At 40.0% G+C, this 15197-nt stretch overlaps 2 protein-coding genes across 2 annotated transcripts in view; one reads left to right on the top strand and one right to left on the bottom strand.

Annotated features, from left to right (window-relative positions):
• The first annotated feature begins 743 nt into the window (after positions 1 to 743).
• On the top strand, positions 744 to 6943 carry FAM64A (family with sequence similarity 64, member A). Its single transcript, XM_010573888.1, has 5 exons — positions 744 to 830; positions 1044 to 1363; positions 2193 to 2527; positions 3349 to 3444; positions 6246 to 6943. Exons 2-5 carry the CDS (start codon positions 1073 to 1075, stop codon positions 6370 to 6372), a joined length of 849 nt encoding a protein of 282 aa, XP_010572190.1. The 5' UTR covers positions 744 to 830; positions 1044 to 1072; the 3' UTR covers positions 6373 to 6943.
• A 6796-nt stretch (positions 6944 to 13739) lies between these two features.
• Positions 13740 to 15197, bottom strand: part of PITPNM3 (PITPNM family member 3) — a 101453-nt gene continuing 99995 nt past the window's right edge. The window contains exons 18-19 of the mRNA XM_010573887.1: positions 14936 to 15064; positions 13740 to 14538 (exon numbers count right to left, since the gene is read on the bottom strand). Coding sequence (XP_010572189.1) covers positions 14230 to 14538; positions 14936 to 15064 — 438 coding nt within the window. The 3' untranslated portion in view covers positions 13740 to 14229. The remainder of the gene's footprint in view (positions 14539 to 14935; positions 15065 to 15197) is intronic.

Here is a 15197-nt window from a genome sequence, read left to right as displayed (position 1 = left end):
GGCTGGCGCGGGAGGTGCCCGTCCTCTGCCCCGGGCTGCAGCTGAGCCGGAGCGCCGGGCTGTGCGGCGCGGTGCCGGCGCGGGAACAGATAAGCGTAACCCTGGGACGGTCGCTGTTGCCTTCCGGGCAGTGTTTTCAGCATAAATTAATCAACAGTGGTTAGCAGTTTATCAAAAGGAAGCCGGATGAGCCGTCGGCTAGTAGGAGAAGTGACTGGCTGCCCGATTACTAGCCTTTCCTTGCTGCCGCGTGCAGGAATGCATTAAAGGTGTTGATATCCCAAACGCCTTCATGAATAGAAGGATTTCAATAAGCCTTACTGCTTTCGGACACAAATCAGGACACTTGTGAGAAATGGAGACAAGTTGGGAGCGCAGAGATAGTAAGAGGCATCGATAGGCTTTCCTAATATGTGGTATAATGATGGTAGAGACCTCCCAGCTTTTTTTATTAACAGTAATCTGCCATGAAATATTGGTAAAATTAATTTACACTCAGTTCAGATTGCTAAAGTACATCTGCATTTCAATTGCTTTTTAGAAGTAATTTGCTAGCAGTATCCTAGCTTCATAGCTAGTGAAAATGAAGAATTTAAACTATATATATGTTTAAATTGTCATATATCCTATAGATAACAGGCAGAAGACAGTAGCAGCTGTGTAAAGTCATCTGGCAGCAGAAGGCTGTTCTGATGAATGAAGGCAAAAATTTGGGATATGAGACCTTAGTCTGAGACACCAACAAGAAACTTGCAGTTACAGAGCATTCCACCTCACAAACTTGAGACTCACAGCTTACCAGGTCTGATGTCCAGTGCTGGAAATGCAATGTAAGACTTCTTCGTGAACACGCACGACCTAAATAGCTGTAGAAATCAATGGTGTTCTCCTTCAAGCCTCCCAGTAAAAGTCTGCTCAGCTCTGATTTTGTGGTTTCAGGCAAATGTAACTGAAAATATTGTATAACAATTTCCATTTCTCCTTTTCTGGACTGCTCTGTACCTTGCTCTGTCTAATTCTTGTTCTCATTCTGACTGTTTTAGAAATAAGGTTGACCAAGTACTGGAACAAGATGGTATCTGTGCTCCAAAATGTCAAGGCAACAATGGCCTGGCGGAAACACCAGCTCCTAGCTGACTTTGATGAGAATGAGAGCCCCGTACCCAACGAATTCAAAAGAAGGGCTTCTCTGAGTTCTCTCAGTACCATCCGCATGTCTCTAAGGAAGCGAGCGCCATTAAAGCAAGTAGAGTTGAATTTTCATAAGACCCCAACGTGGGAAAGTCTGGAAGCAAGACAGAAGTGCCAAACTCTTCAGAGTATTAAAAGAACAGCAAAAAATGCTTTTGGAACAGTGTCCCAGGTACTTTGCCTTTGCAGTGGAGTGTGGATGGAGTTTAGTTTTTGCTTCAACTTCAGTACTAAGATTTCTGGAGTCTGTACAGAATGCTGTATTCCAGAGGGTTTATCCCACACCCTTGCGCACCATAATGGTTGTCTCATAGCTACTAACTAGTAAAATCTTTAATATCCCTGCTAAAGTACAGACAGGCAAATTATGGATCTGGCAGAATAGAGAGGAAGGTGCAAAGAAGAAACACGAGATGTAGTTCCATCGAAACTTTTATTTTGTTACTAAATAAATGCTTTTCCCCTACTGTATTTCCTCATGTATGGCAGAGCAGCCTTTACGAGGAGGAAGGTGGGTAAAAGACTGCCATTGCTTGCAAAAATTTTTTTCTGATAAATGTGTAGCACTTTGGATTTTTTTTTTCACTCCTTTTCCTGTACCCATATTATTTATTAGCATGTTCTTCATTATAGTCAATCTAAATTTGGACTGACAAAAACTGCTGGATGGTAGCAGGGTAGCAAACTCAAGCTTGCACTTCCCTTTGGAGGAGACCTCTGATTTTAACAACATCAATTATATGTTAGGGAGCCTGGGTCTTTCCTGTGTAAGAGCAGCAGGAGCTCTGTTCCAACGCCTGCTGAAGTCCTTGACAAGTTCCAAGGATTGAGGGAGCAAATGACTCCTCCAATGCAAATGGGTACAGGGGGTTGAGAAGCACTCATGCTAGACTAAACCCGATATGAGAATGAAAGCTAGGGATTCAGCTCAGATGTTCCTTGTCTTTCTGGTTCCAAACTCTAGGCTAATTGAGTTCATTTAGCATGAATGCTTCTTTCAGAAAATACAGAAGTCTTGCCAAAGCCCAGAAGACCTGATGGTGACCTTTCCAGCTGAATCCATCAGCAGAAGCTGTGCAACCAGTTCTACCAAGAAAACAAGTACTACACCTCGAACTGCTTGCCCTAAGAAGAGCATTACTCCAGCAGCCAGTTCCAAAAGCACCCCAGGATCCAGCAAAAGAGCCTTGCTTGGGCCACCAAGGGTGTCAGAACACAGAAAATGGAGGGGTTTCTCATCCTGGCTTGGTAAAGATGCTGTCTCTCTCCGGAGATCAAGAAGAGCAGCAGCACTGAAGAGCCCTTATTCATCACCTGTTCCTGCCAGCAGAAAGATGTAAGCCCCATTCTTCTGTAAACATTATTCCTTTCTTTTTTAATTACTGTGATTAGAGTATCTTGTAAGGTGAAAGGCAAGATATGAAGGTTGCTATCCTATTCCCCTGAAAGGGTGTGCTCTTTGAACAGTTAAGAGAGTAGTTACAGGTCCCTGTATAGACAGGGACTGAGCACTGCATAAAGCTGAAACATGAAACTTAATTTTGTGCTGTGACAAGAACTTTTTAAAAGTCACTCTCCCACTGAGTAAGTTTATACCATGTTTCTCAGCACCAGTCCCCATCAGATACTAGAGACATACACAAGTTTCTTGCTGATGCCCTTCTGGTAAAGAAAAATGCTTCCAAATGCATCTCACTCCTACTTAGCTCTTAACTTTTCCAAAGTTGCTATTTGTATAGCAAAGATACCTGGAATTGCCTCGCTTATGCTGAGCTCTTTATAAAGAGTAGATAGATTCTTGCCTTGAAGATTTAACACAAATTAGATAAAGGGTTGTGAGATAGGGAAATACTTCATAATGTGCACATAGGTTTTTGTTTCGGTCAAAGTCACATGAGAAATGTCAAGCTAGAAGCTGAATCCAAGCCTCATGAATCTGAACCCAGTGTTTGAATTAGAAGATAGCTGTCTTTGGCATGAATGGAGATGTGAAGCAATTGGGTCACTGGAATTAAAAGCATGATTGCTACAGCCCTAAACTTCTCTGGATAAAGTCTGGAGGTAACTAGATTTGTTACTGCAGGGATAGAGGCTTGGGTAATGTCACCTAGTCAGTCTGTCCCGTTTGATCTTTAGTAACGACCATTCTCTTTGCAGAGAGCTTGACTGTGAGTTGGAGCTGGTCTCATCAGGAATTTGTCAATTGAAGCGTATCTCCCAGGCATTTGATGATGCCATTGTGCAAGAGGAAAGGTAAATACCACTAACTCTCCCTCCACTTTCAGCAACAGGTTGCCTCTGTTGTGGCTTAACCCCAGCTGGCAACTAAGCACCACACAGCCACTTGCTCACTCCCCCTGCCCAGTGGGATGGGGGAAAGAATCGGGGAAAAAAAATAGAAGACATGGGCTGAGATAAAGACAGTTTAATAGGACGGTAAAGGAAGAAAATAATAATAATGGTAATAATAATAAAATAATATACAAAACAAGTGATGCACAATGCAATTGCTCACTACTTGCTGATCGATGCCCAGTTAGTTCCTAAGCAGCAATTCCACACACACACCCCCCCCGCCCCCCAAGTCAACTCCCCCCAGCTTATATACTGGGCATGATGTCACATGGTATGGAATACCCTGTTGGCCAGTTTGGGTCAGCTGTCCTGGCTGTGTCTCCTCCCAAGTTCTTGTGCCCCTCCAGCCTTCTTGCTGGCTGGGCATGAGAAGCTGAAAAATCCTTGACTTAGTGCAAACGCTACTTAGCAACAACTGAAAACATCAGTGTGTTAACATTCTTCTCATACTAAATCCAAAACACAACACTATACCAGCTACTAGGAAGAAAATGAACTTGAAACCAGGACAACCTCCCACTTGGACATTACCAATTGCAGGCTAAGTGATCCTTGTAGCTCAGGATCAGGAATAGTTGCAGAACTTTATCAGATGTAGTGTAGCAGAGCCCTTCTTTCTTCAAGATACCTGTGCAGATTAAATCTGCAATTGGACTTGCAGCTCCTAAAACCTGTCAGATGCTCTCCTTGTCTTCAGGTTTCTTGCTGTGGAAGTCAGGTTTTTCCCAGCAAGAGCCTACCTTTGATCTTGTGTGAGAGCAGTACCTCCTTGCCCTGTCTAAAAGAGGTGCCAGTCCAGGTTGGGGGGAGGCAGGGAATGGGGGGATCCCCATTGCATTGACACTGTCATTGGTACCTGCACATTTCTAAGAAAATCCTTTTATTAGGTACCATTACATTAACAAATAGTCCATGGTACCCATAACTCAAAAACTTAGAGGATGCAGACATGTCTTATACAACACCTTGGTTAATCCATGAGGTGGTAGGCTTCTGTGTTTGTAAAGGTTATGTCATTCTGAGTTAGACATATTAAGACAGTAGAACTAAAGGTCAGAAGTCTTGCCACAGGGCAATTCCCTAAATGTCCTCCTCTCTTAGAACACATGATGATTCTATGTCAAGTAATTAAATGTCCAGCACCTAAAATCCTTGAGAGAGGGCTTAGCATTAAGTACTTTTATCTAGAAAAAGGTAAGGGCTTAAAGTCCTATGTGTTTCCAAAAATTCAGTTTTTACCAATGGGACCATTTCTAGGTAACTATAGGTTAAATCTTGTATTAAGTTAATGATCATATCCATTGAAAGTTCACTACATCTCACTCCTAATATTCTCCCATCTGTTAGTGATATGACAGTTTCTCTCATTCGTAACTGAAGATAGTATCAACCAGGTAAAGTAGTTGTTCACTTACCTTGTCTATACCTGCATGCACCTCTGGGGAGAAAACCTGCTGTTTGGAGACAGAAAGGCTTATTAACTCATGCTTCTTTAAAGTATTACTATGCGGAACCACAGGGTTCTTCCCACATATCCACTGTGGCTGTCTCTGCTACAGCAGATCATTGTGCAGTTGTAAAACTTCACCTCTACATTGTGGATTAGTGAGACCTTGTGGGTTCGCAATGAACTGTAAGTTGGGCTTCTATGCAAACAGCAGCTTTTCTCACCCCAGACCAGAAAACTACTGGTACTAATGTCTTTGTCACTCGCCCTCAGTTCTCACTGATTACTAATGAAGATCACAAAGCATGACAGAACAAACTACTACCCTGAGCTGCCTAATTTTACAGCCTTTCTTTTCCATCCCTAGCATTGTCTTAGCAGTTAAGATGATGCTATCACAATAACAGCAGTTGATACCTGTATTGCTGGCATTTTTAAACACAGCAATTGTACCTAAATTCTTTGCTGTAAGTTTCTAAACATCACTTCCAGTGTCAATTCATTGAACCATAGAGGTTCAATGCCTCTATTACCTTCACTGAGATCTGTATTGTGACATTAATATCTTCAGCTATTGAGCTGGAAGTGTTCCTTTTGTTAAAGTTACACCCTGAACACTATGTCCTATTTTAGCAACAAAGACAGGTATAAGACATTGATTGCTGTAACTTTTCAGGAAAAGAGAGCAGTTTCAAATGCTTGACTGAAGCTTTAAACAGTGATGTGTACTGCTTCCACTGAGCAATTTGGTCCAGTTCTCCTGCCTGCTCTGTCAGTGGCTCTTTTTTAGGTTGCCTACTGGAATAATTGTGAAATAAACTTTTTTGGAGGTGCCCTTACAGTCTTGCATATGACTTTCTGTCCTGGTATCCAATTACCATGAGTTTTAGTCTTACAGCTCCCTCTTCATCTTTTCCGTGACGAAACAAACCTTGATCTCAAACTGCTTGTAGTTGCCAGCTCCATGCATTGTTCTAATTTTTTTCATTTTAATGAATTAGATTATATCACAAGAAATGCTCCTGTTGCTAGTTAAAGTGTTGCAGTACTTAATTTGTGTACTGCCATTTATGCTCACTGAAGGTAACAAAATATTTTCTTGCTAGTGTTCACAACTGTTATACAGTGAAAGTATACAGGTCCCAGACCTCCTCCTTGCTCCCATCTAACAGTTTTCCAGCAATTTGTGTGACAACTGGTTAATTAACCTTACTGACTTCACGCTGCTAATGGCAGTCTTGTTCTTCTGCAGGCAACATGCAATATCAAACTACTACTATCTAATGGCACAAAACTTACAGTCTGCGCGTCGATCTCAGAAACTTTTTCAAGCTATCCGAAGGCGAACAAAGAAACTCCATCAAGCACTTGGTACCTAGACAGAGATGGCTGTAACTGTTGTTAGTTTATGAGCATAGATAAAGGAGAGCTCTGTGTAGCACGTGAAAGGGTGCACTCTATACATTGAACAAGCCATTCCATTTTATAATCTTTCTTGACAAAGCAGCTCAGGACTTCCCTTCCCTTGCTTTCTCTTTGTAAGTGAACAGGAGAATCAAAATTATACCACAGTGTATTATCTCCTGCTGAGACAAGGGACCATCTTGAATGTGACTTTTATAAGGCAGTAAGTACTTTGAAACTTATGTTGAACTGACCAATAGGAATGGCCAGAGCAAGGGCCACAGACTTATGAAGGGTGATCATAGGTAATAGTAGTATTTAGAGTGGTATCCAATTGCCACGGGTTTTAGTACAAGTACTTTGCATACGAAAACTACTGGTCCATTATTCTGAAAGCCTAACTATTTTTTTTCTATATACAAACAAACCAAAAGTTAAGCATCATGTTTAACTGGAAGTTAATGAAACAGTAGTGGCTTGTTTGAGTTCTGACCACAACTGCCATTCCAAGGCAACAGGTTTCTGTGGAGTCACTCACACCACAACAGAGGACCCACATTAGGACTCTAATTCATGGCCTTAAGGATTGCTATTAGATTAGCCTAACTGATCCTGTGTTAAGTAATTGGGCTCCAGGCAAATCAGAGCAACTTTATGTCATTTCTTGCTGCTGCTTTAAATAGCATCTTGGCAGTTGAGTTAAACATTGCTTTTGTACTACAATATCTGTCTTTTAGTTATACACAGAAATTGGTTACTACAATTATTGTAACCTCTTATAACTACTGTTATTAGCTAGTATCACAGTGCAGGTATTTTATTTGAAGAAGTATACTAAGTGTTTGATACCTGTATTTTGCCTCTAATTACTTTTTTAAAAAAAGTAGTGTTCATTTGATAAGCCTTTTTTGGTAGGTGATTCAGTTTAACAAAGTTTAGTCTCAAACTAAAGCACAGATTTCTCAAGCTCTAGAATTCACCAGGGCTGTTTTCCATGGCAGCAGCTTTGTACAGGCTTCTCAGATTACATTCACTCTAAGATGAACCTTCAAACAAGACTGATTTGGGAAACTTTGTTCTCCTTGATAATTTTTAAGATGCACATGTAATTTAGTAAAAGTGGAACTAACTAAAATGTTAGTGGTATTAAGTATAAATATGGGAAGCAGTCGTGTTCAAGTCTGATTCATGTGTAAGTAGTGATTTTAAACTTGCTCCCGATTTTTTTCTTTTTTTCTTGTCAAACTAGATTGTTTTAAAATATTGAAACAGTTAATGAGGCCTGGAAACATGAAAACAACGACGACTTCCAGGCTTTCATATGACTGAGAGTTTTAGCTTGTGTTATTTCTTGATGTAGTTTTTGTGTGTGTGTTTTGTTGTGGTTTTGCTTTTTTTTTTAAACCACCTTTCTATATGGAACAGTAGCTTGAAGTTATTCTTTGTATGTACTGAAACTAATTCTATAAAGCTTTCACAAAGATGGTGTCTCATTACTGAAAAATTCTTATATGACTCTTCAAAAGAAAGAAGGGTTGGAGTTTCGTGAAAAGTCAACCTCTGATCTAATTATCATTCCAGATAGTCAGATGTATTAAACAGCCTCTCTTTATACTGTTTCTGCTGGCTACTAGGACATGTACAATGATGATCTAATACTTCCTCTAACACTTCTAAGAAAAATCAGTGACACTGTTTGTTTGCTTAAAGGCAAAGAAGGTTTTATTTAAGTGACTAATCTGCTATAAGATTTTAAAAACCAGCTCACATCAAAATCTATACCAGTTGTAGAAATCTTACTCCTTATTTCATATTAAGAAATTCATTATTGTACATTTTTGAATCTTTACAAGGCAGCCATAAGAAATATAAACATTTGTCACCAGATAGAACCTTCTCACTGACAAATAATGTTTAAAAGTATGCACTTAATAAAACTGTAGACTGAAAGAACATGTACAATTTCAAGTTTCCTTGTATGAATTCAGTTCTAAGTGGACTGCCCCCTTCCCTCCCTCACAAATAAAAAAATAAATTTTATGCAGAAGGCTTGGGGTTCTGCAAGAGGACTGCCATTCTGGGCCCTACACCAGTCCTCCCAGAATAACCTTATCTTTAAAGCTTGCAATCCGTAAATTATGTTTCAATGCTGTAATCTCTGGTATACCATCTCCCAGCATGTCCCAGTAAACCAGCCTCTCTCTCTCTCTTCCCCCCATAAGTTCTGTACATCCTTACACATGAGAAATGAACTGTTAAATTTGTTTCATGTTCTCCCATCCCCCACAGTTATATCCAGTTTCAAAGGTAGCTTATTGAGATAAATACAAATAGAGGGTAAAATGTAATCCCCTTACCTTGGGCTTGAACTAAAATGAGGGAAAGAGGAAATACCAACACCTGACTTCAATTCCAGAGTCCATGGCACAGGATTCTAGCTGCTCCAGGCCCTTTCTTATTTCTGAAAAAAAGAGCTCTTTTCATCCCCAAAAAATGTGTTATTACCTCCATTTTTCACGGGGGACTGAATTTAGGATCATCTGTAGGAACCTGTATTTACACTGAGTGATTAAAGATCATGGAAGTCAAATTACCTTGTTACACCCACAATTTCTGCTGAAGCTATGAACACGGACCATGAGGAATCATTGCTCTTAGAGAAGCTGAGGAGGTTAAGTTGGAAAATTTTGTGTTTATAGGAATTCTATCCTGTACCAGCTCCAGATGAGGATGGAAAGTGCCACTTTCTCCCCTGCATGCCTGAAATGAACAATTCAATGCAGAAATCTTGAGTTCAGATCCCACATTTCAAGCTCTAATCAGAAAAATGATGAAATTGCAGTGTAAAATCTTGTCTCCATTATTAAGCCAGTCAGCTTATTAAAAAGGTGCCCATACTCCAATCATCTAGTACTTTTATGATGTACTCACCTTTTCGGTGGCTTAGATGCAAGAGGGGGGAAAAAAACCTGTGGAAAATCCTATTTGTCCAGTAACAATTGTTGCACTTGCTTACAAATTTTAAAAACAGAAAATACCTACTGATTTCACGTATTATTAAAAATGCTTATAAACAAACTTTTTAGCAATTTTAAGACAGGAAACTATAGAAAGATGGAAATACTTTTTTTCCCTTCTAAATTTATTCTGTGAAGTACATGATGATACTATAAATCTAAGTATTGGGAATTTGCTTAAATACACACATTAGTAGTGCCCTGACCTAAAGACTCCAATATATAAATGGTACAACATAATGGCAAACAAAGGCTATTTTGCAGAATAGTGGAGCTTCCAGTTAAAGTGTCATTGTTCTGCTTATTTTAATAGTAGATTAAGGTGTGTCTTTTTTTTTTTTCTCTAGTTTACTGATAATTCCACTTCTACATAACCAGTAAAAGTTTTAACTCTGTTTAGAAGCAACTTCCCTAGGTACTAGAGGAACAGGTGAAGTAATTTCTAAGAATTAAGACTCTTATTTTCATGTAAACAAATCAAAATGGCAGCTCTCAGGAACCCCAATGAACAAGAAGGAATTACCAATGCCATGTCATTTTTACACCTAACAAAATTTTATGCTGAATAGATATAAACCATGCCACAAAACTAAACAGGAGTACTTTGGTCAAGCAAGAATCTGTTCCAAGAGCACTAGTGTATGCAAACACTGTAATAAAAAAAAAGGTTATTCAAAATAAGCATATTTGGATCAACATCACTATTCAGGTCTGTGGAATATTCTGCACTCTTTACACAATGATATCTTTTTTCAAACTTGGCTAACTAGACAACAAAAACAAATAAACAGCCATTGTTGTAGGGTTTTTTTAAGTATATTGGTTAGAAATTTGCTGTGAAAGCAGAACCAAAACTTCACTTAAGGTGTCTTCCAGTAGCTACACACACATACACACACACACAAAACCAAAACACTACAGTTGTGAAGGTGTGTTTTCACAATATCTCAGATAAATCTACCACTGCTATTAATCACAGCCATTTTTTTACAGTAATTTTAAACTGGACCCATATCAACAGGGCAAAGAAGTAAATGCTTCCAACTGTGGCCTACTTTGCACTGACTTGTACTGCTGCCTTAGCACCCACTGGAATAACAGGTTTGTGTTTTACAGTTTCACTTATGCTTCCTCCATTCAGCAGGTTAAAAGAATGTGCTTTTCTGTAACAGACTGGAGGCACTAAAGGTGCTGAAACGGCTGAGGAGTCTAACGTGTTCCTTGGGCACCCACCATTCCCACCTGACTTCTCTGTCCCTTTTCCCTTCTGTGTATGCTTTAACACTTCCATAGCCTATAAATTTTTAAGTGCAGACTGCAGAGACTGCAGCAATGAGGACCTGCAATCAGAGAATAAGACTGTAGGATCAAGCCTATCCTCAGCAAATGGCCTGCTTAGGAAGACTGATAATCCCATGAAAGCGCAAGTAAAACTGAAATCAAATAGCAAACTGAATGCCCATGAACCACTGTGCGTAGTTTCACGTGGAAAAAGTGCATAACTAAAATTCTGACCGGAAGGAAATGTTTTAAGAGAAAACACGACTGAAAAATTATGCTATAAAACTAGTGATTCATCAGGCAAACCTCACGGATCGCCCCAAGCATAGCTGGGGGAAAAAAAAGCTAGCGGTTCAACATGCATAAGGTCCCCAGCCACTGCCACAGTATTTTTTGAACTGCCTGCCAGCCTAGTTGTGAGATGTCTAAAATCACACTCATCTTGTTCATACTCTCAGCTCCAGCTGAGAAGTTGTTTTACCCTTTTAGCGGCAACTGGCTAGTGCTTTCAAAACAAATGCATCTGGCATCTGATGTTTCAAAAGATCAGCTCCTAATTAACATGAAGCCTTAACCTCCAAGCTAATGCCTATATCACTGTTTGCCAAAGCGCTCAGCTGGAGGCATGTGATCAGGAGATAAACCATTCCATCCCTGAGCAATAAGTAGTGTTGGAATTATGCAAAGGCCACATGAACTCCCATATATTCTAGGAAACGAAGTTAGGGAAAATGTTTTCAGCTTGATTTCAATACCATGTGTAGACACTTTGAAATTGTTACCACTCTAAATCATGCACGCACACTAGCATTTGTTTTACTACTATTAGCTCATAATATTCTTAAGAGAAGCCAGCACAGTGACTACCGTGAAAATGACCCAGTTATTAATAGAAATACACAAAATCAGAATTTTCATTACAAGGTACCCTGCAAAATGTCATTGTGTCTGCAAGAGTAAAAGACAGACCTTAACAACCTAGATTTCTCTAGCCTTGTGCTCAGACACTAGTTCCTTTAATACCATCACAGAATTACACATGATCCCTCTTTTGAAATGAAGTAGGCCTTTCTACTACAGCAACTTAAAATGAAAAATAGATTTTGGAGTCTCTTGGATGATAGAGGTAGATGGCTAAAGCAACATTAGCTTTGAACTTTGCAGCAGGAACAGTGACTGCTATCAGGAGACATGCTACACAACACCTGGTGCTTAAAAAGAACTTTGCAATCAATGTTGCTTTTAGGTGCCCTCAGCAAATTTAAAGTCTGCCTATTGAGTTCCTCCCCCACAAACCTTGGATTCCCATGCCTATTTAAGACTAACAAGCAGGAGCACGCTGAACTGAACTGACTGGAGGGAGATGGAGTCTGCTGTACTTGCGCAATCTCCTCCTAGCTGCAGAGGACAGGAGAAGAAATGGACTATGTGATTAGAATTAATACACACAGTGGGCCAAGATGGAACACAGAATAATTCCTCCAAGTTTGTGGCTTAAAGAACTAGGTGTGATACTACTGGGAAAGCATTTGTAAACCTGAAGACTGCTTCATTGCAGTTTGTGGATATTGTTCATTTAGCTTTTGTAGCTGGCTGACTTGGCAACAGAGCATAAAAACCCAGCCCCCTGTAATGTAGTTAGCTGCTCCCAATTAGTGTGAGCTACCAAGCATTTAACATCTTTCCTAAACCTCCAGCGAAGATTACTGCTTCCCTTAAAGGAAGCATTATAAAAACCAAATTACTGATGTGCCAGAGATCTTTCAGGAAGTTTGAAATAGGTAACTGACAATCTTGCCAAGTAATGTCTAAAAAAAATAACGATCTCCATTTATAAGCTACTTTGCTGCCTTTTAAGGCAAAAGCCACATTACTACGCCCTTCAAAAAGAACACCGAAACTTTTGGGTGAATAGGGAGTATAGTTTTAGGCTTAGTTCTGCACTGTCTTAACAGTTTTCCATTGCATTTCTTGTTTGCTTTACATGTCAACTTTCAAAATCATTAACCAAAAACTTGTTGAGAGACTGGTCTAGCTACAGACTAGGAAAACCTAAAAGTAAGGGCAGGGGGAAGGCATGACACCCTTTCCACCCCAACTTCCTGAAATTAAAAACGAACAAACAAACAAACCAACCAACCTGAAAAAAATATTGACTTCAAGATTTCTCAGTGTCAATAGTCTGGTTTTAACTTTTAAAGAAAAGGTTTTTTATGTGCACTTGTAACTTCACTGCAGATTTTAAAACATGCTTCAGTTCAGTCATGAAAGTTCTCTTGGTGAATTTAGTGCAGTGGAAGTATCTGCATGAAGAATCTGCAAACTGCTACTATGTTAAACTAACTACAACACTTCAGAAATATTACCACTTAGGGAAAATTTCACACATTTTACTTCTACTAAGTTCACTGAGAGATCCAAGAGAAATTTAAATCAGTAGGAGAATGTCTATTTGGCATCTGTAATTTGGCATGTCCTTTCTTTGAAGCTCAAATGCTGTAATTCTGAATGCTACACATTGTCTTAACACAGCAGTTGCTATATAGCATGAGAAGGTAAACAATTTACCCATAGGAATTCCATTACTTTTTTCCTCCTCCAGTGTAAAGATTCTAGTTAGAATAATGAAAAAAGTGGTTGCTCTGAAGTTTGCAGATCCCTTAGTAAAAGGGCTCCCTTTAGTTTACCATCTCAGGATCTGTCTCTCGGACTGAGATGGCCAGAGCCATCTCCTTACTCAGAGTAGTCTACACATTTTGCACTGTCACCAAGTTCCACAAAACAATGTGATCTTTGTACACTTGCACATTACTTTGTATACAGCAACACTAACTGCTTCAAACTGTGGCAGACACATTTATTTCTAACATGAAGCTTTTATGATTGGTTCATAAGTGGAGTTCTCCCATTTACTTGATGTCCAGCACCTCACACAAACTCGAGTGCCCATGTTGGGGTCTGTTGACCAACACTGTAAGCTGAAAGGAAGTCTTGGGTTTAAGGCACCCAAAAAGCATCTTGCTGTACAAATCCAGACTACCCATTATTGTAGTTCCCACCTCTGCTTCCCTTGCAAGTGTATCGCTTTATCAAAAGTGGAAACAGATACAACTATTTAAAGTGTAAACCTTCTCTGTAACCTATGGGACCTACTGTTTATACTGTTTCAGGTGCAGCTAGCTAACTGATACCACAATCCCTCTTCTGAGTAAAATCAGCCTGTTACAGCTTTTTTCTCTTATTGCACATTTTATTGTATCTGTTGTAAAAAATAACCAAAGATATTTCCTGTTGCTTTGATGTTATAAGCACTTGCGATAGTTTTAGATTGTTTTAAAATTTCCCAATAAACATGTCAAGAGGAACAGACTGGTGGTTCCCCAATTGGTGTAAGAAGGCAGATTCCAGAGCAGGGAAGACTCCGAGGTACAGGTTCCCCTCTACGACTCTTAGTTTGAAGCTGCCTAAATATTATCTTTGAGGCATGCCTACAAGTTTAATGGGGTGCACCCAAGATCTATATTCCCAAGCTTCCTAGGGGACAGATTCAAATTTGTGAACTCCACCTCGAACCCAAGCAATGGAGGGCAAATGCCTGTCATGATCTTTGTCTGATTCAGGCTGGCTCTGGGCACGCTCTGGCTTGGGGTTCGAAGAAGGTGGGTCAGGTTGCTGTACAGACATAGTCCTGCGGAGGTGGTTTCTCTTGCGCAAAAACTCAGGTTGGGAGTGGAGGCCAAAGCTGCCTTTCCTCAAGATCATCCGAGAGTTGTTCTTTTTGGGTCGTGAATGGAGACTGAACTCCAGCGAGGCCAAGTGGGCTGCATAACCTTCACTGAGGAACTGAAATAGGAAGGAAAGAAAGGGAGTGACAAATTACTGCTGCCTCAACCTACGAGTTCTATGAGGAATTAAGTTCCTATCTTTGGCATCCCAGTTAGATACCTACAGAGTACTAATACTCCTCTCCCCTCACTGGTTTTTTTCAGTGACCTGTTCCATTTCTCATTCAGCAATATGCGATGCATGCACTTACAGATACAACCTACGACCACTCAATTCTCTTTCCTATTCACCCTGACAGAAAATGCCTCATCTGAAATAAAAAATGCTCTTCTTTCTCTGAAACATTGTCTCTGCTCTTTGTGTGTGTGTGTGTGTGTGTGTGTGTGTTTGCACACACACATGCATTTCCTTGCTCCCCCTAGGACTTCCTGATTGAATAGCAAGAGTTACTTACTTGACACTGCGCCTGGTATTTCTTTGTTGATCGTCCAACTATGTAGATCTGGGATGGCGACAGAGCCAAGACATTGTACACAGAAATATCCTTCATGGAACCATATGCGGCACAGATTTTGATGTGGCACTGAAACAAATATTACTTCCAAAGTGAATGCTCTATTGAACACTACGCACTACAAGGATGGCACTTGTTTTGCAATGAAGCAGCCGATGAGTTCATAGTTAACAACCTCCTTCTGTAAACCACAGAAAGCTAA

The sequence above is a fragment of the Haliaeetus leucocephalus genome, unplaced genomic scaffold, assembly GCF_000737465.1.
Source record: "Haliaeetus leucocephalus isolate CR32 unplaced genomic scaffold, Haliaeetus_leucocephalus-4.0 Scaffold395, whole genome shotgun sequence".
In the NCBI taxonomy this organism is placed as follows: Eukaryota; Metazoa; Chordata; class Aves; order Accipitriformes; family Accipitridae; genus Haliaeetus; species Haliaeetus leucocephalus.
The sequence above is the reverse complement of the archived record's forward strand: the minus strand, read 5'-3'. Positions and strand labels throughout refer to the sequence as shown.

What these genes read in the sequence shown, in the direction of transcription:
- FAM64A (XM_010573888.1), top strand. Translation starts at nt 1,073, where the DNA reads ATGGTATCTGTGCTCCAAAATGTCAAGGCAACAATGGCCTGGCGGAAA. An exon ending in GTTCCTGCCAGCAGAAAGAT is followed by an intron (nt 2,528 to 3,348) that starts GTAAGCCCCATT and finishes TTCTCTTTGCAG; the next exon opens with AGAGCTTGACTGTGAGTTGG. An exon ending in GCCATTGTGCAAGAGGAAAG is followed by an intron (nt 3,445 to 6,245) that starts GTAAATACCACT and finishes GTTCTTCTGCAG; the next exon opens with GCAACATGCAATATCAAACT.